Source organism: Bos javanicus, chromosome 5, assembly GCF_032452875.1.
Source record: "Bos javanicus breed banteng chromosome 5, ARS-OSU_banteng_1.0, whole genome shotgun sequence".
NCBI classification, from domain to species: Eukaryota; Metazoa; Chordata; class Mammalia; order Artiodactyla; family Bovidae; genus Bos; species Bos javanicus.
Genome location: NC_083872.1, coordinates 120275739 through 120302495, shown reverse-complemented (window position 1 = coordinate 120302495; position 26757 = coordinate 120275739). Strand labels below are relative to the sequence as shown.

The following is a 26757-nucleotide window of genomic DNA, read 5'->3' as shown; positions in this document are numbered from 1 at the left end:
TTTGTCAGAACTCTCCACCGTGACCCGTCCATCTTGGGTGGCCCCACACGGCATGGCTCATAGTTTCACTGAATTAGACACGGCTGTGGTCCGTGAGAGCAGACTGGCTAGTTTTCTGTGATGTGGTTTTCAGTCTGTCTGCCCTCTGATGGATGAGGATAAGAGGCTTAGGGAACCTTCCTGATGGGAGAGACTGACTGAGGGGGAAACTGGCTCTTGTTCTGATGGGTGGGGTCATGCTCAGTAAACCTTTAATCCAATTTTCTGTTGATGGGCAGGGCTGTGTTCCTTCCCTGTTATTTAACCCGGGGCCAAACTATGGTGGAAGTGATGAAGAAAAGACCTCCTTCAAAAGGTCCCATGCAGGCACCGCCACACTCAGCGCCCCCGACCCTGAGCAGGCCAGCTGCGACCCACGCCTCCACCAGAGACGCCTGGACACTCACGGGCAAGGCTGGGTCAGTCTCTCGTGGGGGCACCACTCCTTTCTCCCGGGTCCTGGCGCACCAGGTTCTGTTTGCGCCCTCCCAGAGCCTGCTTCCCGAGTCCTGTGTAAGTTCTGGAGGCTCTGTGGTGGGGTTAGGGCGACCTCCTCCAAGAGGGCTTGTGCCACACCCAGGTCTGCTGCACCCAGAGCCCATCCCTGCAGCAGGCCACCGCTGACCCTACCTTGTTGTGGACCACAACCAACTGCGGGAAATTCTGAAAGAGATGGGAACACCAGACCACTGACCTGACTACTGAGAAATCTTCGTGGAGGTCAGGAAGCAAGTTAGAACTGGACATGGAACAACAGACTGGTTCCAAACAGGAAAAGGAGTACGTCAAGGCCGTATATTGTCACCCTGCTTGTTTAACTTATGTGCAGAGTATATCTTAAGAAACGCTGGGCTGTATGAAGCACAAGCTGGAATGAAGATTGCTGGGAGAAATATCAGTAACCTCAGACATGCAGATGACACCACCCTTATGGCAGAAAGTGAAGAAGAACTAAAGAGACTCTTGATGAAAGAGGAGAGTGTAAAAGTTGGCTTAAAAGTCAGCATTCAGAAAACTAAGATCATGGCATCTGGTTCCATCACTTCATGGCAAATAGATGGGGAAACAGTGGAAACAGTGACAGACTTTATCTTTTGGGGCTCCAAAATCACTGCAGATGGTGGCTGCAGCCGTGAAATTAAAAGACGCTTGCTCCTTGGAAGCAAAGTTACGACCAACCTAGAAAGCATGTTAACAAGCAAAGACATTACTTTACCAACAAAGATCCATCTAGTCAAGGCTATGGTTTTTCCAGTACTCGTGTATGGATGTGAGAGTTGAACCACAAAGCAAGCTGAGGGCTGAAGGATCGATGCTTTTGAACTGTGGCGTTGGAGAAGACTCTTTAGAGTCTCTTGGACTGCAGGGAGATCCAACCAATCCATCCTAAAGGAAATCCGTCCTGGGTGTTCATTGGAAGGATTGATGCTGAGGCTGAAGCTCCAATACTTAGGCCACCTGATGCGAAGAACTGACTCATTGGAAAAGACCCTGATGCTGGGAAAGATTGAAGGAGGAGGAGGAGGGGACAACAGAGGGTGAGATGGTTGGCTGGCATCACTGACTCTATGGACATGAGTTTGAGTAAACTCCGGGAGTTGGTGATGGACAAGGAGGCCTGGCGTGCTGCAGTCCATGCGGTCACAAAGAGTCAGACACAACTGAGCAACTGAACAGGAGCATTATTTAAAATGGCCATAACGAGGACTTCTGTGGCAGTCTACTTCCAAAGCAGGGGGCACAGGTCTGACCCCTGGTCGGGGAACTAAGACCCCACACGCCATGCCTCGTGACCCAAATGAAAACTAAGTATACAAATTAGTTTAAAAAATGGCCAAAATGTGGAAACGACCCATTGTCCATCTGTGTGTGGATGGATAAACAGAACGTAGTCTATCTACAAAACGAACTATCATTCCACCTTAAAAGAAAGAGACTACAGCACGCGCTACAGCAGAGGTGACATCACCCGAAGTGAAACAAGCAGATGCGGAAGGAGCACAGAGGCCAGAGCCCAGCCACACAGGCCAGTGGGCCAGTCAGAGCCACAGACAGGAGGCGGGAGGGTGGGAGGAGGAGGACCGAGTGTGTGACGGTCAGTCTGAGAAGATGAGCACGGCCTGGACAAAGAGGTGACGGCTGTACCACAACGTGAGCAACGAACCACATCAGTGACAGTTGCTACAACGGTGTATCTCACGTTATATGTGGATGTTTTGCCAGGATCAAAGAAAAGTGAAAAGTAGGAGAGAGAGAATCTGCTTTCGAGGAGGGGAGCGGAAATGAGGCCTTTCCCAGCTGCCCTCTGACCCACGTCTGAGCTCCACGGTCACAGCAAAGCCAGGGACTTTGCCTGAGGCAGGCGGTCCTTCAGGCCCAGTTCCAAGGTGGCTCCTTGTGGGAGGAAGACGATGGCTCTTCAGGCTGTTTTAGGCTGAAGAGCTACAACGTTCTGAGGCAGCAACGAGAAAGGGGAGGCCTGTCTCCCCACCACCTCTGCTTTCAGGGCAGCCCTGTGTGACCCGGGCAGCCCTGTGTGAACTGACACTGAGGCAGGGCCTGGGGGCAGGACGTGTCTCAGCGCAGCCTCCCTTAGGCGGGCCTGGCCCGGGGCTGGCCCTGTTCCTGACCGGTGCCCGCAGGCGCACTCACCAGCAGCAGCCCCATGGTGTCCAGCCGGCAGAGCTCCTGGTTGATGCTGGGTGTGCCCGTGTGCAACAGAGCGGCCACGAGGCGGGCACTGTGCAGGCGCGCGTTGCCCAGGGGCTCCTCCAGCACGCCGACGGTGGTCAGGATGGCTGCTTTCTGTGAACACAGAAGCACCGCCAGTCAAGCCTGTGCCCACCTGTGCGCTTCATTTAGCTCAGGAGCCAAATGTCAAAAGACCAGGGCCACTGCTGGGTGGCGTGGCCTAGCCAGGGAGGAGCCCTCAAGGTGGCCTGCAGGAGGAGACAGGGAGTCGGTCAGGTGAAGAGCCTCGGCGCTTCCCTCAGGGCTCACAGAGTGGCCCCGGGCGGGCTGCTGCTGCTGGGAGCCCGGGGCCCCCTGGTCTCAGCCGGCCAGCCACACGGGTGTGACCTGAGCTCATGACAGAGGAGACTGATGACAAAGCTGGCCATGTGACAGGGTCATCCTGCATGCAGTCCACCTTTTCATTAGCAGAATGCTCCAGAATCCCTGCCTTCACAGGCCCTCCTTTCCAGTGGGAAGCAGACCACAAGCAGGTGGGTAAACAGAGCAGGCGGCACAGGAGAGCACAGATGGTGCAGAGGAGGCCGCCCAGAGCAGCTGGGCGGGTGCGCAGCCCTGGCTATGCTGAAGGACCAAGGGGCGAAGAAGTGGGCCTTCCTCAGTGTCGCCAGCTCTGCCCAGAGCTGCTCAGCGGAGCTATGGGGCTCCCTGGGGACCCCCTGACCCTTGGCGGGGTGTCCCCCACACAGAGGCTGAGCCTACAGTGTACCTGGGCCTTGGGCAACCCCTTACCAGAAGGCAGGAGTCATCTGGGGGTCAGTGAACCGCACTACTCCCAGGCCTCCCGAAAGAGAAGACAGACACTCAGCAGATGGGGCTTGAGTGTGTCCGCCATTGCGGGCAACGCATGAGGTCCTCACCTCGCCAGCAACCCCACCCACAAGGTCGCCTCTGCTCAGGACACCTACCTTGGGTGGACTGAGCAGAAGCTGGTGGAAGTCCTTCAGCCGCGGCTCTATGCCACGCAGGACACCAGGGCTGACGGTGCACGGCCTGTCCAGTCCCTGAGAGCAGGAGTCCAGCAAGCCCTCTGACCTGTGGATCAGAAGCGGCTGGACGCAGGGATGCCCCCATGCTCGTCTTGGGGGGCTGCTGACTGCACGGGAGGCGGGGCAGGCGGGCCGCGGCATCACAGCCCCATGAGCTCGGCTCCCTCCTCCCGCCTCAAAGACCTTCCTGCTGACCCCTCTTCGCTGGAGACACAGACAGGACTGGCCACACCCCCCTTTTGGCTTTTTTATATAAACAGTGTTTCCAGTCACAAAAGGAATACATAGTCGTTATAGAATACAATGTTTAAATACACGAAAGGATGAAAATACCAAAGAAAGCCAGTGGCAGTCTCTTCCCAATGGTGCTGCTGTCCCTGCGCTGCAGGCAAGGCCTCGACCAGAGGCCCCACTTCCTGCGCGAAGAGCCCAGCCTCCCTGGGCTCATGTAGATAAAACATCAATATTCTGGTTGCTGAACCAGAAAAAATGATGATAACGTCATAATTCTAGTTTTAGGTAATAAATATGTATTAGTTACCAGAGTGAGAAAGAGAAACTGCCAACAATCTCACCATTGAAACTAAGTCAATTTCTTGTCATTTTCTGGTTTTCTCTTTCTTTAAAAAACAAACAAATGGCACGGGCTGCAGTGAAGCCCCTCCAGAGCAAGGACGCGAGGGGACTGCGGTCTCCTTGGGGGTCAGACCGCCAGCAGCGCGCGCGGCAGGGCAGGCGGAAGTGCGCACGCGCCACGCGCTGCAGGGACGCACGTGCGCACAAACGCTCTGCAGACTGGAGACGGGCTTCCTTTGGGCTGAGGTGGGAACGTGACTGATGGCGAAGGTCAAAGGAGACTTGGCCCCTGCCATAGGGTTTATCTTTCAACGAGAAAAGTATCCCCAGGATTACCTGTGTAACTAAAAATGTTAAAAACGCCGACAGCCCAGCCCAGCCACTGCCCTGGGCCTCAGGCCACTGAAGGGGCAGCTCTTCCCTCTCGGGGGACACTCACCCCGCCCGCCTGGGCTCCAGCAGGGTAAGTAACACCTGCGTCCCGCTGACGAGGCAGAGCTCGGTCTGCACTCCATCAAACATGTTCCTCAGCAGCTGCTCCACGCACTCCTGCCTGTAGGACACGCACGAGGTCACGGCCCGGTGGGGAGACACACAGACCCCACCCCCACCAAAGGAGCAGCACCCTGAACCCCAGAGGGGCCCTACTTGGGGCTCACGCTGAGCACCCAGGGTCCTCAGGACACAGCTGCCCCAGGGCCCGCACTCTCTGGACCTGCCAGGAGACCCCCAGAGACCCCTCCCCTGAGGAAGAGGCCCATCAAGGTAACCCTGGGTAGGGGCGAGCTCCTGAGAAGTGATCAGAGGCAGCGGCATCCCTAACCCCCGCCCCCAGGCCCGCAGCGCTGCGGCCCACACTCACGACTCCAGCACCGTGAGGAGGGGGTCTGGCTGCGGAGCCTCCAGCAGCTGGCTGCCCTGCTCCCTGCCCAGCCGGATGATGTCACAGAGCGTCTGGGAAGCGTTGGACTGCCTCTGCAAGATGGGCACGCAGAGCCACCCTCAGGGCCAGCCTCTGCCCACAGGGTGCAGACCTGGCCGCCCCTCAAGAGCGCACACTGGGCCTTGGTGGGCAAGTGCGCCCTGCAGACCCTGCTCCAGGTCTCTGCTTTAGATCAGTAAGTGGCTATTAATACACAGGGTGAGTCCTGTGAGCTAATGAAAACAGGAAAGTTACTACAGAGAACCCAGAGAACTCAGCTTTTCTATGGAAATACGAAGGCCCTGAAAACGCAGACTCTTTGACGCGGAGCACCGTGTGGGAGCACCATGTGGGGTGAGGCTGAGGCAGATGAGCAGCATCAGAGGAAGACTCAGCTGCCGGCTCCGAGCAGGCAGCATCACAGGCCCAACCCTGACGTGCGTGGCACAGGGGACGGGGCTGCAGGACGCATTCTATGGCTCTTTCAGGGCAAACGAGGGCAGCCAGGCGCCCCCAGGCCTGCGGAGGAGCCAGTCGGCACCCAGCGCTCACCCCAATCTGGAGCCCAGCAGCCCTTGCCCGCTGCCCGGTCAGCGCGTGGGCAGCACGGCCCACACAGCACAGCCAGGCAGCGGCCGAGGCAAGACCACGCTCTCCAGGCACGGAGAACGTGCGCAGCTGTCCAGAGTGGGGATGCCTCTCGGGCTCCACCCGACACCCACAGGGACACCACAGGAGAAGGGGGCCACCCCACAGGCTTCCTCCAGGGCTCAAGCCCTTGGACGCCCCCCTTGGGAGCAAGAAGCGGCCAGTGAGGACCGTCCCCGAGAGGGGTGCCTGGGCCAGAGGAGCAGCAGCTGTGAGCTGCCTGCAGAGCTGGGGGGCACGGAGCTGAGGGCAGCCTCGGACAGCAGCCCTCAAGAAACTCAGTCCTGCCAAGCCCCCAGGGGCAGATCCTGAGATGATCACAGTCTTATGAGAGACCCTGGGCAGAGGACCTGTGACCCTGGCCCATAAAAACTGAGATAAAAAATACTGTTACAAGCAATTAATGTTTGGGGTAATCTGTCACTTAGCCATAGATAACTAACACAATTCTTTTCAAACTGATTTTTTATAATATGTGTGCTTTATGTTTTAGAGAAAAACTGTCTAGAAGTCAGTGCCTGATTAAAGGAAGAGGAGAACTCGTCAGTCCACAACTGAGGAGGAGTGGCCTGCCCTCAGACAGTGCCGGAGAGCGCCCACGGCCGCCCTGAACTGGGCTCCTGCCCCAAGGTGGCTCCGTGAGCCCCTACTCACGTCTTCATCCTGACTCGGATGGATCAGCTCCACGAGTCTCTGAATGGTCTTCTCTTCATTAAGCCACTGAAAGGGAAACGGAGGCGTATCAGTGACCGCTCACATCTGACTGAATGGAAGGGAAGTCCAGGCTGTAGCACAGACACCTCACCACACCGGCATGTCCCCAGGCCCAGCAAGCACAGGCAGTGGCCGAGTTCTGGAGTGACCCGAAGATGCCAAGAGGAGGGAGGCCCCGTCCACATGCGCCCGTGGTTCACTCGAGCACTGCTCACAGGACACCCCCGCGGCAGAGCCAGGAGCCCCTTGCTGGGGCCTGGGGGTGCGCTCCCGCACACAGCCCAGCTGCTCCCAGCGGCACTTGGGCCTTCCAGAGCAGCCCGGCTCCTCCCCACACTTCCTTATCCACAACAGGCTCAACGTTGTCCAGGGCAGGGCTCCCACCAGCTCCTAACAATGCTGATGTTCATGCCGTGCTAGCCAAGCCACAGCAGCTCCTAGAGTTCGTTCTTGGTGGGCGGCTGTTCCGTGATGAAGTGAGCTATGAACCTGAGAGTGGCACCTGTCAACGCCAGGAGCTGGAGACTGGCCAGAAGGCCGGCGGCTTACTCATCCTACTTTAAACTACAAACACAGCCTGCCGATCAACAGCTTACAGTGACTGGCACAGATCTCCTGGGCTCCCCGGCCGAGCGCCCTCTCTTTTCTGGGAAGCCCAGGGAGCCGTGGGGGGCGCCTCACTGCGAGAGCGTCAGGACCGACAGCAGGCCAACTCCAGTCTGCGTGAACTCTCTACGTGGAGCCCGGAAGGCGAGTGCTTCCTCTCGGGCAGGCGCCTGGGCGCAGGACGAGCGCCCAACAGAGCCCTGGCAGCCTCCTGGTGGGGAGGCGCAAGAAAGGCAGCCCCCTTCTGCTCTCTGCTCATGAATGGATCGAGGCAAAACAAGAGAACAGGTGCAGAGGACAGACCCCGCCTCAAACACAAGCCACCATGAGAACCTCTGAGGGCCCAGCCAGGAGGGAAGGTCTTGCTGGGTGGAAAGCCGGGTGCTGGGCACCCCAGTGCTGCTCCGCCAGCCCCCGCCTCCCTACGCCAGGCGCTCAGTCCACAGGCAGAGGAGCTGCAGCCGCGCAGACGGGGAGGAGGAGCCCACACACTCACGTGCAGGACTTCCTGCCGGAGCCCGACAGGCTCCACGCAGCTGACCAGGCGCAGCAGCAGGTCCATGAGGGCCGAAGTGCCGATGTGCTTCAACACCAGGCTGATGAACTTGTCCTTTTTCCTCAGGAATGCAATCACCTGCAACCAGATGAACCCTGAGAGGCGAGCGGGGCAAGCCCTGACCCTAGGAAACACTGTCTTCCCCCGAGAACTGCCACAGAAAGATTCATTTTCAGCAACACTGAGCAGAAATAATGGAAAGACGTGGAAAGAGTTGTAAGAAAGACGCCCTCAGTGACAGGCAGAGACCTGAGCACAGACAAGTCCAGGAGGCAGTGGGGAGCCTGAGAGGGTCCTGGGCTGGTAGAATTTCCCCCACACAGCCTGGGCACTGATGGGGCCCAAACACCTGAGTGAGACGGCACAGTGACCACTCCATATGCACTGCCTCAGGTCTTCCCAGCAGAAATGACCAGTGCAGAAAGAGCTGACAGTCCCTGGACACGAGTCACAAATCCGGAAAGCTGACAGGCCCCATAGATGGCAGAAGGGACAGGACAGGAGGGTGGAGGGGCAGCTGGCGGGTGGCTGAACACAGATGGCTGGGAAGGGCCCATGAAGAGGTCTTCTTGACCACCGAATAAAGGGGCCTGCGAGTTCAGGCCACTGCACTGAGGCAGACCCAGGGCTCTACCGGGGCCATGGGGACATGCGGGAGGCAGGGGGTCCCAACCATCCTCATTCTGGAAGTGAAGCGGGGAGGAGAGGAAGGAGGAGGAAGAGAGAGAAGAGAGGCGATGGGGAGCGGGCGGACTGGTATTTGAAAAGAGAGAAACAGGAGGCAGCAAGATGGCTCCAGGAACACCCCTGTGCACCTACAGACATTGTTACAAGAGCGCATCAGGAACAAGTTTATGCCAAATTCTATAAATTTTAAAAGATAAATTTCTTTGAGAAACACACTTATGTAAACTGACAGAAAAAAAAAAAAAAAACTGGAGTTCTAGGGTGTCAAGAGAAACAAAATCTATAATTAAAAGCGTCCCCATACAGAAAACTCCAGACTGCAGTGGCTTTACTAGAGAATTCTGTCAAACATTTGAAGAAAAATATCCCCATCTTATGCAGGACTCCTCCGGGGAACATAAAGTGAGAGAATATGCCCCATATCATTGTATGAGGACATAAAATCTTGGTTCCAAAACTTGCTGTGGGCACTTGAAGAAAAGGCAGTGATGGAAGGACCCACTGTCGTGCACTCTGCTCAGCGCTCTCGAACGGCCCGTGTGGGCAAAGAAGCTGAGTGGACGCATGTACGCGCACGCTGCTTTGCTGTGCGCCTGAAACTAACACAATACTAAACCAACTATACCCCGATAAAAGTTTTCTTTTAAAGGAAATTATAAGCCAACCTCACTGATGGCAACAGATAAAAAATTCTTTAAAAAAAAGGCAATATGAAAAAAAGCATAATGTATCACCATCAAGTTGAATGTATTCCAGGAAATCGACAATTATCTTAGTAAAGTTTCTCAATAAAAAGACAGAATAACATGAAAATATAAAGCACCTAAGAATAAACATAACAAAAAATATTTAAGACTGATTCCCTGAGAACGAGGTTACTAAGAGAAATTAAAGAAGCCCCAACTTCTCAGCTTTTCCCTACAGTACAAAAGCAGCCACAGATAATATGTAAATAAATGGGAGGTGATGAAATTCCAGTTGAGCTATTTCAAATCCTAAAAGATAATGCTGTGAAAGTGATGCTCTGTCTGCACTGGTCATTTCTGCTAGGAAGACCTGAGGCAGTGCATATTGAGTGCTGCACTCAGTATGCCAGCAAATCTGGAAAACTCAGCAGTGGCCACAGGACTGGAAAAGGTCAGTTTTCATTCCAATCCCAAAGAAAGGCAATGCCAAAGAATGCTCATACTGCTACTGCTAAGTCACTTCAGTCGTGTCCGACTCTGTGTAACCCCATAGACAGCAGCCCACCAGGCTCCCCTGTCCCTGGGATTCTCCAGGCAAGAACACTGGAGTGGGTTGCCATTTCCCTACTACCACATAATTGCACTCATCTCATAAGCTAGTAAAGTAATGCTTAAAATTCTCCAAGCCAGGCTTCAGCAATACGTGAACCGTGAACTTCCAGATGTTCAAGCCGGTTTTAGAAAAGGCAGAGGAACCAGAGATCAAATTGCCAACATCCGCTGGATCATCGAAAAAGCAAGAGAGTTCCAGAAAAACATCTATTTCTGCTTTACTGACTATACCAAAGCCTTTGACTGTGTGGATCACAATAAACTGTGGAAAATTCTGAAACAGATGGGAATACCAGACCACCTGATCTGCCTCTTGAGAAATCTGTATGCAGGTCAGGAAGCAACGGTTAGAACTGGACATGGAACAAAAGACTGGTTCCAAATAGGAAAAGGAGTACATCAAGGTTGTATACTGTCACCCTGCTTGTTTAACTTATATGCAGAGTATATCATGAGAAACGCTGGGCTGGAAGAAGCACAAGCTGGAATCAAGATTGCGGGGAGAAATATCAATAACCTCAGATATGCGGATGATACCACCCTTATGGCAGAAAGTGAAGAACTAAAGAGCTTCTGGATGAAAGTGAAAGAGGAGAGTGAAAAAGTTGGCTTAAAGCTCAACATTGAGAAAACTAAGATCATGGCATCCGGTCCCATAACTTCATGGCAAATAGATGGGCAAACAGTGGAAACAATGTCAGACTTTATTTTTGGGGCTCCAAAATCACTGCAAATGGTGATTGCAGCCATGAAATTAAAAGGCGCTTACTCCTTGGAAGGAAAGTTATGACCAACCTGGACAGGATATTAAAAAGCAGAGACATTACTTTGTCAACAAAGGTCCGTCAAGTCAAGGCTATGGTTTTTTCCAGTGGTCATGTATGGATGTAAGAGTTGGACTATAAAGAAAGCTGAGCGCAGAAGAATTGATGCTTTTGAACTGTTGTGTTGGAGAAGACTCTTGAGAGTCCCTCGGACTGCAAGGATATCCAATCAGTCCATCCTAAAGGAGATCAGTCCTGGGTGTTCATTGGAAGGACTGATATTGAAGCCGAAACTCCAATACTTTGGCCACCTGATGCGGAGAGCTGACTCATTTGAAAAGACCCTGATGCTGGGAAAGATTAAGGGCAGGAGGAGAAGGGGACGACAGAGAATGAGATGGTTGGATGGCATCACCGACTTGATGGACATGGGTTTGGGTGGACTCCGGGAGTTGGTGATGGACAGGGAGGCTTGGCGTGCTGCGGTCCATGGGGTCATAAAGAGTCGGACACGACTGAGCAACTGAACTGAACTGAAAACAATAAAGCTTCTATAAAATAATACAGAGTATCTTTATGATTTTGAAGTAGATAAAAGTTTAACGGACAAAACAAACAAAAAAACCAACCATAAATAAAGAGTTATGATTTGCACTACATGAAAATCAGATACTCTGTTGATTAAAAAATAGAGTAAAAACCAAAAAAAAAAACAAAAACCCAACCCCAAAAACCAGCAAACAGAGTAGGAAATGATGTTTGCAACACAAAATCAACAAAGGGAGAATTCCCTAGCAGTCCAGTGGTTCAAACTTGAGATTCCATTGCCAAGGGCATAGGTTCAATCTCCGGTAGGGGAATAAAGATCTGGTAAGCTATGTGGCACAGCCGAAAAAAAATCAGAGGACTTGTATCCACAAAATAGACAACTGCTACAAATGAAAAGAAAACAGAGAGGCTGAAAGAAAATGGGCAAGAGATCTCACACAAAAAATATCCAAATGGCTGATTAATATACAAAAAGGTGCTCATCCTCAGCAGTCACCGAAGTGATGCAAATTAAAACCACAATGCTGTTATCTACAACTATCAGAAAAGCTGAAGTAAACCGACTGATCCCATTAAAGGCTGGAGAGGAAGTGCAGCAGCAGGAACCGTGCTCTGCTGCTGGGACTGCAAACAGCCTCAGGCACTTTCACTTTAGCCACGCACGCTGCCCACCTGATGTAACACCAGGAGAAAGGAAGTCTTCATGCTTCCGAGACTCACAATGCAGTGCTTACAGAACCAACACGCTGTCTGGGGTTTGTTCTGAAACTGAGTACTGGGGACGGTGAGCAGGGGCGGGAGATGAAAGACTGACATGCTGGCTCCTGAAGCGGGCGCTGGGCAAGGCGCCTGCACACCGCACAGCCGTTCCGGGACGTGTGCGGTGCATGGTGCCGAAGCATGCCAGGGCGGTCTGGGGCAGGCGCACGCGTCGTGCCCAGAAGAACCATGCTCCAGCTCAGTGAGGTGAGCTCACCCCACGCTCTACAGGAACCTGTAACTGGCATTCATTTCATTTTTTGGCTGCACCACGCGGCTTACAGATCTTAGCCACCTACAGTGGACACAGAGTCCTATCCACTGGACAGAGGAGAACTTCCTTTTATTTATTTGAAACAACAAGTGCCCTAGACACAAAGAAGTGATCCCCAGGTGGCGCCAGTGGTAAAAAGTCCACCCGTCAGTCAGGAGACGCAGGTTCCACCCGAGTCAGGAAGATTCCCCAGGGAAGGAGATGCTACCACTCCGGTATTCTCGCCTGGAAAATCCCATGGACAGAGGAGGCTGGCTATAGTCCATGGGGTTGCAAAGAGCTGGGCACGACTGAGAACTCGTGCATGGTATAAACACAGATGCAACAGCAGGAATCCTACGGTCCTAGCACGACGCAAGCAGGGCCTGGGCCTCACGGTGGGACCGGTCAGCGAGAGGGCAAGCCGGCCTCGCCTGGGGCCTGTGCCCCTCGCGAACAGCGCTAGTGCTGCTCATCCAGAGCAGGCCCGCGGCCCTCTCTCGGGAAGCCAGCTTCTTCATCCACCCCGGCTCCCACAGCAGCAGCCACGCGGCTCCAGGTGTGTCCCTCGGAACAGTCAGAACCGCCCTCCACGCATCAGCCGAGCCTCCCTCCCAAAGCATGTGGGCTGGGCGGATGATTACCTGTTCAGTTTTTCTTGCAATGAGATTACCAATGGTCTTGCTGAAGAAACTGGCGAGCAGAGGATTGAGGGGCGGCTCACGGTCCAGGAAGTTGTAAAGAACGTTCAGCAAAGTCTCATCCCCTCCCAGCCTGTCGTTGATTTGTGGCACGTCGCACGTCAGTAGCTCACAGGCTGTGTTCGGGTATCTGCAGGGGCACAGAGCAACAGCTGGGTGCGAACTGGACTTCTCCACTGCTCAGGAAGCTCCTTAACAGTCTTCTCTTAGGAAGCAGCTCCACAAGCAAAAACCAAAATGGCTAGACCTCACAATAGAATAAAAATGTGATTATTCTGTGACCAACCAGCATTTTTCACTAGAAGCTCAACGTTTAATCATCCTTTCCGCTGACTCCTTATACCCTCATCCTGACATCCTACATTTTCAGACTCTGTTTGTGTTTTCTATGGAGCCTCTTGCAGCCTTTCGGCCTCTCCTCCGCCCTCCACTCTCCCGCCAGGCCTCTCACGTGTGTCAGGTCGTCCTTCCCTCTCCACGCGCTGCTCACCCCACACAGCAACCAGCACAGACCCGGCCTGTTCCCAGACTGAAGAGCCCCCGTACCACAGCTTATGCAGCACCAGGGCACGTGCTATGCGGATTATTATTAAGAAGTGCTGTCTTACTGCATCTCACTGTTGACTACGCCGGCTGTCTTGCTGTCCACACTGTTAGCTGAACCCAGGGGAGGCAAGGCGCGAGTGCGGAGGCTGGAAGAAAGCTCAAGGAGCCGCAGGAACGGCAGACGCGTTTATTCCTTCCTGACAGGCACAGCCGCCGGAGCAGCAGACACACGGTGGTCTCTCCTCTTGCTGTTACCCCAGTGGACGGTCGTGACGCGGCCGTGACGCAGCCATAACCCGGAGGCCAGGGCTTTTCAGGTGGAGCTTATGTATGTTTACAGAATACAAGTGGCCCGTGGCCAGGTGGGTGCATCGTGCCGTGCACATGTGGTAAGTGATCTCAGCTGCTACACAACCGTGCGTTTACAAACGTGGGGGACAGGGCTGGGCTCAGAGAGCCTGACCACCGCCATTTTGGCTAACTGGCTACTTCCCTACAAATATATGTTAAAGTGCATTATTCCTTTGATAAAAATGATCAGACAGAACACAGTCCTGATCCCAGCATGTATCACCTCGTACCACTGTGTTCCCTGCCTGACCCTCTCACAGACACGGGCCGGACAGGCCTACCTGACGCCCCCCACGCGGCATCCAGAGCCCGCCTCGCGGTGCAGTGACAAGGCCTGTGCACACGCCGCCCGGGACCCGCTGTGTAGCCTCAGGCACGTGACTGAGTCTCTTGGAGCCTGAGCTGCCGCATCCAAACATGGGAGCTGAGAGTCCACCCTCCCCAAGGCTGTGCATAGAGCAGAGCCTGGCACACGGGCAGCCCCGGATCAAGGTCAGCCGCAGCAACCCTCCAGCTCGCAGAAGCCACCCAGAGGGCCCCAAACTAAGGCGCTCACTGTGGGTTAAGAGGCTCCAGAGGAAACAGCTGATGGAGCGCACAGCCAACCAGGTGCAGAAGGGGCGGAGGCAGGGCCATCAGCGTGGCTGTGGGGCAGGTGCTCCTGTTAGCCCGGGGGGCAGAGGCCCCACGGAGGGCCCACCCCATCGAAGACGATGCCTTCGAACTGCGGTGCTGGAGAAGACTCTAGAGAATCCTTGGAGAGCAAGGAGATCAAACCAGTGAATCTTAAAGGATATCAGTCCTGAATATTCACTGGAGGGACTGACGACGAAGCTCCAATACTTTGGTCACCTGATGCGAAGAGCTGACTCACTGGAAAAGACCCTGATGCTGGGAAAGATTGAGGCAGGAGAAGGGGACGACAGAGGATGAGATGGTTGCATAGCATCATTGACTTGACATGAGTTTGAGCAAACTCCTGGAGATAGTGAAGGACAAGGAAGCCTAGCGTGCGGCAGTCCACAGGGTTGCAAAGAGTCAGACACCACTGAGGGAGTGAGCAAGCACACACACACCTCCCCCAGGTTAGGAAGCGCAGGTTCAAACAGCAGCTGATGAGGGAAGCGCGGGGCAGTCAAGAAACGATGGTGCAGCCCTGGAGCAGGGGCCTTAATGGTGTTCCCTCATTCAGTCGTTTCCTCCTCTTTGCGATCCCAAGGACATGCCACGCTTCCCTGTCCTTCATCTCCCGGAGTTGGCTCAAATTCATGTCCATTGAGTTGGTGATGCCATCGAACCACCTCGTCCTCTGTCGTCCCCTTCTCGTCCTGCCTTCAATCTTTCCCAGCATCAGAGACTTTTCCAGTTAGTTGGCTCTTCCCATCAGGTGGCCAAAGTATTGAAGCTTCGGCTTCGGCGTCAGTCCTTCCAATGAATATTCAGTGTTCATTTCCTCCAGGATTGACTGGCTGGATCTCCTTGCAGTCCAAGGGACTCTCAAGAGTCTTCTCTAACATCACAGTTCAGAGACATCAATTCTGCAGCACTCAGCCTTTTTTACTGCCCAGCACACACAACTATACATGACTACAGGGAAAACCATAGCTTTGACTAGACGGACCTTTGCAGGCAAAGTAATGTCTCTGCTTTTTAATACGCTTTCTAGGTTGGTCACTGCTTTTCTTCAAGGAGCAAGCATCTCCTGCTAAAGGGATACACACAACAATACCTTTGAGCTCTTCAGCAGAACTAAGCTCCCACCCCACCCCCAGATGGATGACAGTAACTTCAGGCTGAGCCCAAGATTTCTGGAACTCTGCCCTGTTACCTCACCACCAACCAAAGAGAAGAAAGCACCACATCCCGCAGCCCTCACCTCCAATTTGCCTATAAGCTTCTCCCCTAAAACTACTGGGGAGTTTAGGGCTTTTGGGCACTGATGCCAAGCAGGGCCCTCTAGGTCTCCCAGGCAAGGAGGCCTTTTTGTCCCCCATTTCCTTTAGACAAAGCATCAATTCTTGGCTCAGTGGTAAAGAATTTGCCTGCTGACACAAAAGACACAGGTTTAATTCCTGGGTTGGAAAGATCCCCTGGAAAAAAAAATGGCAACCCACTCCAGTATTCTTGCCTGGAAAATTCCATGGACAGAGGAGCCTGGTGGGCTCTAGTCCATGGGGTCCCAAAGAGTCGGACACGACTGAGTGCACGCACACAGCCTTCTTATAGACAAGACTGCAGCTTCCATGCCCTTCTTTGAGTTCCAAAAGGCAGAACAGTTACTAATCAGAGGAGCAGCAGCCAGGAAACCATGTGAAACAAGACTAAAGGATCCAGAGAGGCCCATAAAAGATTAGGAGACGACCACCAGAGGCCCTGCATACAAGACCCTGATCTTGTCAGCAACCCCACTCCTTAGAGATTGCAGAAGAAAGAATGAAAGACTGTTTCGGCTCTGGTCCTTATCACAGACCCCTGCCTGACTACACAATCTCTCCAGACTCACCAGGAAGTGGGGGCACAGTGCCTGAGGCACTAGCCTATTTAGCGTTCCCCTTTTGCCTGGCAAAGTAATAAAGCCATTTCCCTGGTGGTTCAGACGGTAAAGAATCTGCCTGTAATGCAGGAGACCGGGTTTGATCCCTAGGTCGGGCAGATCCCCTGGAGAAGGGAATGGCTACCCACTGCAGTATTCTTGCCTGGAGAGTGCCATGGACAGAGGAGCCTGGTGGGCTACAGTGCATGGGGTCGCAAAGAGTCCGACACGACTGAGCGAGTAACACTGTCCCTTTCTTTTCCTTCTCCTCCGCAACTCTGTCTTCATATTTCCGTTTGGCAATGGTGCACAGAGAGCCAACATTTTGGCAACAGCACAAGCCACCTATTCTTGCTCAGCCCCACAGTAAAACACATCTCTCTGCTCCAACCTCTGACGTTTCGGTCTGGCCTCACAGTGCTTCGTGCACAGGAGCTGTGCTCTGTGCACTCAGAGAGGCCTCGGTGCAAACAGTGGTCCCCAGGCAGGCGGAGAGCTTGCTGCAATGAGACTCCCTGCTTCTGTTTGCTTTGTTTTGTATGTATTTATTACTAATTTCTCCCAAACTCTTTGACTTTAAAGTTCTCCTGGATTATTGGTGCCACTTCTGAGATCCCCCTGTCCTGACCCAGGGGATAAAGTCCTGGGAAACTGCAGAGCAACAAAGTTAGAAAAGGCCCTAGGAGGCCCTTGAGGAAACTGGGGGCCTGTGGCATCAGACCTCTCAGCAGCAGGGCTGGAGTCAGGAAGAGAAAGGCGTGAGTGAGCCGCGTGCACGTCTCCGTGAACACAGGCCGCCCCGGCCCTGGGAGCCCCGCAGGGACCCTCTGTCAGAGCCGCCACCCTCAACGGCGAGCCGTGAGGGGACTCAGGATGAGAGTGCACAGGATGTGACCAAGACAGCGGAAGGGCAGGTCAGAGGAGTGGAGCGTGAGCCCAGACCCCGCACCTTCCTAGGCACAGAGAGGCGCTCAATCCACAACGTGAGTCGTCTGGTCTTCTTTAATGAACAGCAATCGTCTGAAGTTCTGACTACCTGGTCTTTGTTGGAAAAACTCCTACACATCTTGGCTCCTCACTCGCCTCTTCAGAGGTGTCCCTGAGTTATCGGGGAGTCCTCTCCCCAGGGTTTAAAGTCTTCAGAGAGTCCACCAAGTAAAATGTAATTCTCAGCTTTTAAGTTGTACCTTTTTTTTCAGTTGACAAAGACAACCCTAGAGTCTTCAAAACAGCAGGAGAACCATGTCCAGCCTGGACGTGACCCGGCAGAGCCAGCCCGAGGGAGAAGGGTACACTCAGGAGACTGTCAGAGAACAGAACTTGCCAGGGGCAGCAAGCAAAAGAGAGAAGAATGAAACCCAGGAACACAGGAGGTGGCCGCAGCAATTACCGGGTAAGGAAGCAGAGTCCAGGGCCGTCACGGCGGAGGCTCCCGGGGCCTCTGCACGCCTCTCTGTGGCCTGCCCGGCTGCTCCCCAGGCGCTCCCCGCAGCTCGGTGTCCCCCTCTGTGCTGCCCTGCAGGGCGGGGTGGGGGTGCGGGGAGACCTTCCTGGGCTGCCGGGCCCAGCCCTGCTCCCCACAAGCACGCAGGTCTGTGACTTGGGAAGAGGAAGGCCTCCTCCACCCATCGCCACACCACTGAGTCAGAAACAACAGTGTGAGCTTGGCATCCACCTGCGGACTCTTTCATCTCATTTCTCAAATGGCCCAAAGCTCGGCAGGCAAACCGCACGGGAACCTTAAGAAAGAGCCAGAAGCATCCTCAGGAATCTCGGGCCAGCTCCCGGCCCCAGGCTGCTGCACAGGGCCCCAGCTGCATGGAGCTCCTCTGGCATTAGAGCAGCTGACCACTCAGGGTGGCCCCTGGGCCCCGCAGCTCAGAGGCACCCCTACTTCCCGGACAGGTCTCTGCATAATCCAGCCTGCAGCCAGCGGGCTGACGCGGCCGTCAGGGCGGCCACGGGGGCAGCCGTCTGGAGGCTGAGATGAGGGGGCTCCTGCCCACCGCGCTCACGCCCAGCTCACCGGGTGCTGCCACACACCCTGAGGGCCACACGGATTGGCTCGACAGAGACCCATGGCTGAGAGCCTGCAACAGGTCCAATCTGTACCCTCGGCACCTCTGAAAAATAATCCTGACCCCCCACCCTCTTCCAGCTACTACCTCATCCATCTACCCAGCCTATTTCTCTTCTCAAAAAGTATATTTAATTTTAACTAAAAGCAAACTAATCTTTGATAAGCAAGTTAATTTTAAAATTAACTTTTAAATTAAAAAGGTTGTTCTTTTTTTAACAGGCGACATGCACACATGCTTTAACGACTCAGCATGACCAGGCTCCTGAGGAAGAGCCTGCATCCCCACTCGCAGGCCATACTGCTGGGACGGTCACCATAGCCTCTTGGCACCTTCTCTACTATTCACCTCCATGTTTCCCAATAAAACACAAACACACATCTTCAGCAACTGCAGACATCACGAACTGACCTCCTGTGTGACGCTAGGGCTCTCACACCAGCCGGCCCGTCCAGCCCACCGCCCTCTCCCTGCCTCTATAAAATTAGACCACAATTGTTAATTAAATCCCTATCTGGGGCTGCCCTTTCTGTATAAGCATGCAAACACCAGCCCGTCTGCTTACTTGTATGCGTCCCTGCCCAGAGCGGCAGGTCTCCTTGTTGCCTTATCTGTGCTCGCCAACTGCCGATCTCCTCAAACTCTGACTGTAAAGCTCCCCCGGTCTCTACTGCCGCGCTGGGACCCTCTACCCAGAAGCACAACCAGCCAGCCAGCCCTCCTCCCCATCCCACTGCTGCCAGCGCCTGACAGGAGACCCCCGCTCGGGCAGCAACAGGGCCCATTCGGGAGCAAAAGAGTGAAAGGAATGGGGTCACTAGTGGCGACGCGGACATAAGGCCAGGCACATCTCAGGAGGCGGCCTGACAGCCTCTGACCCGCCACACCGCGCCCTGGCTCCTCCACGAGCAAGCCCCTGCCTCTCTCTGGAGCACTCCAGTCAGACGGGTGTGCAGACCACAGCCCTGACCGCGCCCCCGCCCTCATTGGCTCATCCTGCTTTATTTGCCTCCTGAGTCAGCAAAAACATTCTACAGATGGTCAGAGAGTAACTGTCTTAGAGGGTTTGTGTTGTCACAGACAACAGGTCATAGGTGTATCCAAGAAGACTTACTGACGGACACTGAAATGTGGGTTTTGCCATTTTCAGGTAAATGTTTAGAATTTTTTCATTTTTTTCCCAACCATTTAAAAATGTAAAACCATTCTCAGCTGGCAGGTCCTACAAAAACAGGATCTGACCTCAGGCCATAACTCCCTAGCCCATTCTAAGACGTGACAACACACGCCGACCCCAGTGGCCACGTGAGCAGCTGAGGGCACCCTGTCTGCCCTGACTCCCCGTGCCACCAACCCCTGCTCCTGCACGTCCCAGAGTCTGAGTGGGACCCGAGCGGCACCCTCAGAGTCAGAGGCCAGTGCTGGGCCCTTCCTGCCCCCCGAGGCCCCGCCGTTCACACTCCTGTGTCCGCACCCAGCCCCGGTCCCAAGTCCTCACTCGGTCCCCTCTGTCATCTCCTAAGGTCACAGCTCTGTCTTAACGTCACCCGTCGGGACAACTGCCACAGAATGCTTCCTCCTGGCAGAAGGCCCCAAGTCAAGTGGCCACGTGCCACCCGTCGCCGGGGACTGGCCGCTTCACCAGGCCGAGCATACGCGCCCGTCTCTGTCAGGGCTCAGCCTTTTTCTAGCATTTCCCCAAAACGCTTCAACGTGCTGCACTGCTGCTCATTACCACCCAGGGTGAGGAATCACACACAGGGACCCAGACCTTCAACATCACAGAGACAAAGCCCGCCAGTGGCCCTCCTCACACGTAGGGTGGGGTCAACACTCAGGGTCAGCTGCTCCCTTCGAAAGCTCGGCCCGGCCGTCCTCAAGCCCTGCCCGCTGCCCCCGAGCGCAGCCCGGCCCGGCACCCACTTGAAGCGGGCCCTCTCCTCCAGGTCCAGGGCCGGGTCCCGAGTCACGAGGCCCAGCAGCTCCTCCATGCTCTGCCGCCGGCACAGGAAGTCCAGCAGCCTGCGGTTCTGGGCCCGGCACTCCTGCAGGATGTCCTCCCCGTCCATCAGCTCCCGCAGCGTCACGCCCTCCTTATCCAGCAGCTTGTCAACGTGCGACATGGCGCTCAAGTCAAACTTCCAGAACATGGTGCTGGCCACAGAGCTGCAAGCAGACAAGAGGGTCACTTCCCCCAGCCTGTGCACGTGGGCCTCAGCCACCCTGCAGCCGAGTCCCAAGTCCACGCTGGCTGGCCTGGGCTGCAGGGGGTGCCCCCACTGGCCGCCCCCGCCTCCCCCCCTCTCGCTGGAGCTCCTGCTCACGGCCCCGTGCCCGAGGCCGCATATACCTTTCCCCGTGTCAGACAGCAGATACCCCTCCACCCAGAGAGTTCACAACTCACAAACCTCCTCCCAGTGTCCACCTCCCTCCTCAATCAACACTGCCCACCTGTTCCCAGATGTCTCCGAATCATGTACTTTTTAAATTTTCTGTATACTATCTTTGAAAAAACTTTCTGGTTGAGGAGAGACAGCCCTTCCTGGGCAGCCAACTCAGAGCAGCAAAGCATTTCCAGGAGCGCATCTCCAGCCTAAAGGCTGATCCCCCAGGCCCCACCCCCCTGCCCCACTGCAGGCCCACAGGCCAGGAGACCCCTTCCTCTGCTTTCATCATCCCAGCACCAGGGACCAGGGACCAGGCAAGCAGAAGCCGCACACACAGCTTAAAGCCTGCCAAAATTATCCAAGCAAGCTGGGCCTAAGCAGCTCCCCCTGCCCAGCCTCGCCTTTCACACGGAAACCCCACAGGGGCCACAGCCTCAGCCCCTCTCTCCTGCCTCTTCTGCCTCCTGACCCCCGGGCTTCCCTACTTGCCCCGCTGAGGTCCGGGCCGCCCGCCTCCAGGACCCAGGAGGGCAACAAGCTTTGCTCTCCTGTCTCTCCGCCGCTGCCCCCACCTCCCTGCCCCCGTCCTGTCCCCTTGCTGGGTGGAAAGGGCTGCCCCTGAAGCCCCTCCTCCACTTGCACACCAAGGCTCTACACTCCCCACCTCGGGCTTCTCGCCCAGCAGCCCTCAGGCCACAGCCCCACCCCGTCTCCAGGCCTGGCTCTTTGTGCCTGGACTATACAACGTGTGACCACTCAGCAAGTCCCTGTGGCAGTCTGTGAGCCTAGGCTGGTTTGCAGCAAAGTTTTCCATGTCGGATACAAAATGAAAAACCTAAGCCTGTACTTTTTAAAAATTCATCAATTATTTATTTTTGCGTTGCTGCACTGGGTCTCGGTTGCCTTTCTCTAGTTGCAGCCTCAAGCCTCTTCCCTCTGCGGTGGCTTCCCTTGCTGCGGAGCACGGGGCGCCGCGCAGTCTAGAGTGCGGGCTCAGCAACTGTGTTAGGCTCAGCTGCTCTTCACATGTGGGATATTCCTGGACCAGGGATCAAGGCTGTGTCGACCTGCACTGGCAGGTGGATTCTTAGCCACTGTACCACTAGGGAAGGCCTCAAAGTCTGTATCTTTAACCAAGTTAAACCTGTATTTTGAGATTATGAATCTTTTCAGTGTTAAATCACTATTTACAAAATCATGATGACAGATGGGGGATTTATCTGATCTAATATTTTTATTTGGAAGAGTAAAGGACTCCCCACACGACAGGAAGCCCTAGTTTGTGTGGGTGAAGCCCACCTCTCAGAACCCCATGACACCAGCCCCTCAGCTGTCCAGCCATGCCCTCCACAGCCTCTTGTCTTTGCTGCATTAAACTCCCTTTCCCGAAACAGACATCTTCATGCTCCTCTCACGGCGGCGTTAAAGCCTGTCTGGCCCCAAAGGCCCACCGCTCGCCAGGGCGCTGTCCCCAGTGTGCCTCCAGGTCCTCTGGGGACTCCCCGCTGCCCCCCAGCTCCACCCTTGCCACAAGTACGCCACGTGTCTCCCGACACAGACCGCGCTCTGCCCCTACCCGCTGCACACGCTCCTGTGCTCAGGCCCTTCACTGGCGAAAATCCCCCCTGCCCGCCAGACGCAGACGCAGGGCACTTGAACACTCAGGGCAGGGGCTCCACAAGTCAACCCGCACTCGATTTCCATCTAGGTCCTAACATCTTCCTTATTTCTCTTGTGAGGAGTGCAGATGAGTATCTGCAGCGTTAGTGACAGACTCTAGGGGGCCAGAAAAAACAACTGCTAGATGGGCCTTCAGGACAAGACCGCTGCCCCCACACATCAGGCGCCCTCTCTCCTGAAGCCCTACAGAATGGCCTGTGCACGTGGACAGCACACAATCCAGGGAGGCAGACCCCCACCTAACCAGGGCTTTTTATCCAAACAAGAACTTGCCGAGCAGCGCAGCCAGAGGTGGTCTCTGCGTCCTGTTCTCAGCCAGAGTGGCCGAGAGTCCCACACTAACACAGCACACCGTTCCCCTAGTTCACACTGGCCACATCCTGCAGCGTCCTTGTACTGTCCACATATCTGTATCTGCACACTTAAAGTGTTTCTTTTCTAAACAGCACACAATTGATATGGTCTTGCTTGGTTATTCTGTTATTCTTTGCCTTTTAATTAAAGTACTTAGATTATTTAATGTAACATGGTTGGGTTTAAGTAATTTGAAAAAAATACAACACACTTTTATGACAAAAATAAAGCCTCTTAATAAATTAGAAATAGAAGGGAACTTCCTGCACCTAATAAAGGGCATCTACAGAACACCTACAGCTATCAGCACGCTTAATGTGCTGAAAAGACTGCATGTTTTCCTTCTAAGATTGGAATAAGAAACTGAGCACGTCTATTCTAGATCCTATTCAAGATCTACTTCTATCCAAGGTAGTACCAGAAGACAAGGGAAAAAAACACATACAGGTTAAAAAAGAATAAGTAAAATTGTCCTTACTCTCAGATGACATGACTGTGTAAGCAGAAATGCCTAAGAAATCTGCACGGAAGAGAGCTACTGGAATTAATGAGTGAACCTAGCTAGCTTACCAGTTACAAGATCAATATCCAAAAAGGAACTGTATCTCAATATACTAGCAATAAAAAATTTTTAACTTCTGCTGTGCTGTGCTTAGTCGCTCAGTCGTGTCCGACTCTTTGCAACCCTGTGGACTGTAGCCCGCCAGGCTCCTCTGTCCATGGGGTTCTCCAGGCAAGAATACTGGAGTGGGTTGCCACACCCTCCTCCAGGGGATCTCCCCAACCCAGGGATGGAACCCATGTCTCCTGCACTGCAGACAGATTCTTCACCAGCTGGGCCACTAGGGAAGACCATGTTAAGACATGGGTTTTTCTTAAACTGGTTTACTGATTCAATGCAATCCCAAATAAATTCTAGCAGATTTTTAAAAATAGAAATGGACAAGTTGCTACTAAAATGTATGTGGGAAAAAACCCAGGAGAACCAAAGCAATTTTGAAAAGAAAGAACAAAATTGGAGTGCTAACACCGCCTGATTTTAAGGCTTCCTATAAAGTGAGATTACTCAGGAGAGTGTGGTTCTAGTGGTTCAGCAGAACAAAACAGAGAGACTAGATGAAGACCAACACACACACACGGCCAACTGACTTTCACTAAGTGTACCACAGCAATTTAACGGGGAAAGGATAATCCTTTTTAACAAATAGCTCTGGAAAGTTGAGTATCTATATATAAATCAGACCTCAACCCTTACCTCACATCATACATGGATCACAGACTTAACCATAAACACTAACACTAAAATCTTTAGAAGAAAACTTAAGAATAAAATATTTATAAACTTGTGATAGATAAGACACAAGGAAAAACAAACTATTATTATTATTTATTTATTTTTGCTCAAAAAACAGAAGACACGCTTACAGAAGGAAACGAAATGGTGGGCTGCAGCTGTGCTGGCATCTTCAGGAAACAGCAGCAGTGCTCCAGGGCAGCGCAAGCAGACGCGAAAGACGGGAAAGAAGCGGAGGCCCAGGAGGGCCTCAGGAGAACAGAACGGAAGACCTGTAAGCCTCCTCTCCAAACCCAAGAAAGAGAAATCTTCTTCCAAGAAGGAGCTGGTTGGTAGTGATCTTGAAGAGACAGCTAGCACTGTAAGTCTTCCCAAAAGGAAGAACTCTTTCCCCAAAGGGGAACCAGACAATGACCCTGAAGAGTCAGGAAACAAGAGTGATCCCAAGAAAAAGAGGAAATTCTCTCCCAAAGAGAAGCCACTCAGCAGTGGGCCTGAAGAGGCTGCTACAGCAAGAGCTGTGGCTGCAAGAAGAAGAAAAAGCTCTGAGAGCCATCCCAGGAAAATCAGAGCAGACGTCTCCCTAATGGGCCATAACTTGCAGAGAGAGTTTCCAACCCACCCCGACAGCCCAATAAAAATAAAAACATCTGATAAACAGGACTATATCAAAATTGAAAACTTCCTGCTCTTTAAATGATACCATTAAGAAAATACAGATAAATCACAGAAAGGGAGAAAGTATTTGCTCTCTATATCTGATAAAGCATTCTTTTTAAAAAAAATAATTTTATTTGTTTTCATTTTTGGCTGTGCTGGGTCTTCACTGCTACGTGGCTTTTCTCTACTTGTGGAGAGCAGGGGTGTGTGGGCTTCCCACCGCGGGGGCCCCGCTCGTTGCGGAGCAGGGGCTCTAGGGCTCTGGGCTCAGCGCTGCGGCTCCAGGGCTCTGCAGTCTGGCGCATCAGCTGTGGTGCACTGGCTGAGTTACTCCGCAGCAGTGGGCTCTTCCCAGACCAGGGATAGAACCCATGTCTCCTGGAGTAGCAAGCAAATTCTATATCACCAAGCCACAAGTCTCTAACAAAGCATTCTTAATGAGTTAACATGAAGAACTTTTATACAGCGATAACATAAAAAATACTCAACTGAAAACATGGACAGGGACTTCCCTGGTGGTCCAGCGGTTAGGACTCTGTGCTCACAACGCAGGGGGCCTGGGTTTGATCCCTGAACAGGGAGCTAGATCCCACATACTGCAACTGAGGGTTCACACGCTGCAACTAAGACTAATATTTTTTTAACAAATGGACAGAAGATCTGAACACTTTGCAAAAAGATATAAAAATAGCCAATAAGCACATGGAAAACTATCACCGTTGTTATCGGGAAAGTACGCCAAGGGGCGCCACTCCAACAGCTGAGATTAAAATGCTGTCAACAGCACGGTCCACGCGGACGCAGGGCAGAAACTCCCGCACTGTGAGCAGGACTGTAAAATGGCATGACCACCCTGCAGAACTCTTTGCCAGTTTCTTATAAAGTTAAGCATACACTTACCATGTGACCCAGCAATTCCAATCCCAGGTATTAACTTTAGAGAAATGCAATCATAAATCCAAACAAAGACGCCTTGTAAACGAAGGTTCACAAATGCCTTATTCATAATAGCCAAACACTGGAAGCAGCCCAAATACCCACCGACAGATGAGAGATAAGTGATGCCACTCCTACAACGGAAGACTACTCAGCAGAGAGGAGCAAGCACCTCTGTGAGGACAGATGAAGCTAAAAACCCTGGTGAGTAAAGAAGCCGGACACGAAAAAGCAAAGCTAAATCATTCCATTTATATGCAACTTTAAGCACAGCGAACTGAACCCATGGTGCCAAGGAGACGAGAGGCTGCTCAGGGACACAGGCTACAGACAAGAGCAACAAGACAGAGTTGTGGGGCGATGTCAAAACACCCTGCATCTTGACCATGGCGGTGTGTTTATTAAAACTCACAGAACTACAAACATAAAATGGGTCCACTTACTGTATGTAAATTATACCTCATATAATATTTTTATCACTTTTTTTTGGCTGCACAGCACGGCACGCAGAATCTTAGTTTCCTGATCAAGGATCGAACCAGCGTCCCCTACAGTAGAAATATGGAGTCCTAACCAATGGAGCACCAAGGAAATCCCTCAATATTATGTTTTTGTAATATTCTTTTTTTTTGGTAGTATTCTTAACAGTGGTTAAGAACCTCTTACACTATTGGTGGGAATGCAAACTAGTACAGCCACTATGGAGAACAGTGTGGAGATTCCTTAAAAATCTGGAAACAGAACTGCCATATGACCCAGCAATCCCACTGCTGGGCATACACACGGAGGAAACCAGAATTGAAAGAGACACGTGTACCCCAATGTTCATCCCAGCACTGTTTATAATAGCCAAGACATGGAAGCAACCTAGATGTCCATCAGCAGATGAATGGATAAAGAAAGCTGTGGTACATATACACAACGGAGTATTACTCAGCCATTAAAAAGAATACATTTGAATCAGTTCTAATGAGGTGGATGAAACTGGAGCCTATTATACAGAGTGAAGTAAGCCAGAAAGAAAAACACCAATACAGTATACTAACGCATATATATGGAATTTAGAAAGATGGTAATGACAACCCTGGATGCGAGACAGCAAAACAGACACAGATGTATAGAACAG

The 26757-nt window shown here is 53.0% G+C and overlaps 1 protein-coding gene across 9 annotated transcripts in view; it reads right to left on the bottom strand.

The window, feature by feature from the left end:
* PPP6R2 (protein phosphatase 6 regulatory subunit 2) overlaps positions 1-26757 on the bottom strand; it is a 61925-nt gene that overhangs the window by 11657 nt on the left and 23511 nt on the right. For all 9 annotated transcript variants that reach the window (XM_061418962.1, XM_061418956.1, XM_061418960.1 and 6 more), the window contains 8 exons: positions 20244-20486; positions 12756-12942; positions 7742-7879; positions 6580-6645; positions 5218-5330; positions 4795-4908; positions 3699-3825; positions 2692-2844 (listed from right to left, as the gene is read on the bottom strand). In XM_061418962.1, coding sequence (XP_061274946.1) covers positions 2692-2844; positions 3699-3825; positions 4795-4908; positions 5218-5330; positions 6580-6645; positions 7742-7879; positions 12756-12942; positions 20244-20470 — 1125 coding nt within the window. In that variant the 5' untranslated portion in view covers positions 20471-20486. The remainder of the gene's footprint in view (positions 1-2691; positions 2845-3698; positions 3826-4794; positions 4909-5217; positions 5331-6579; positions 6646-7741; positions 7880-12755; positions 12943-20243; positions 20487-26757) is intronic.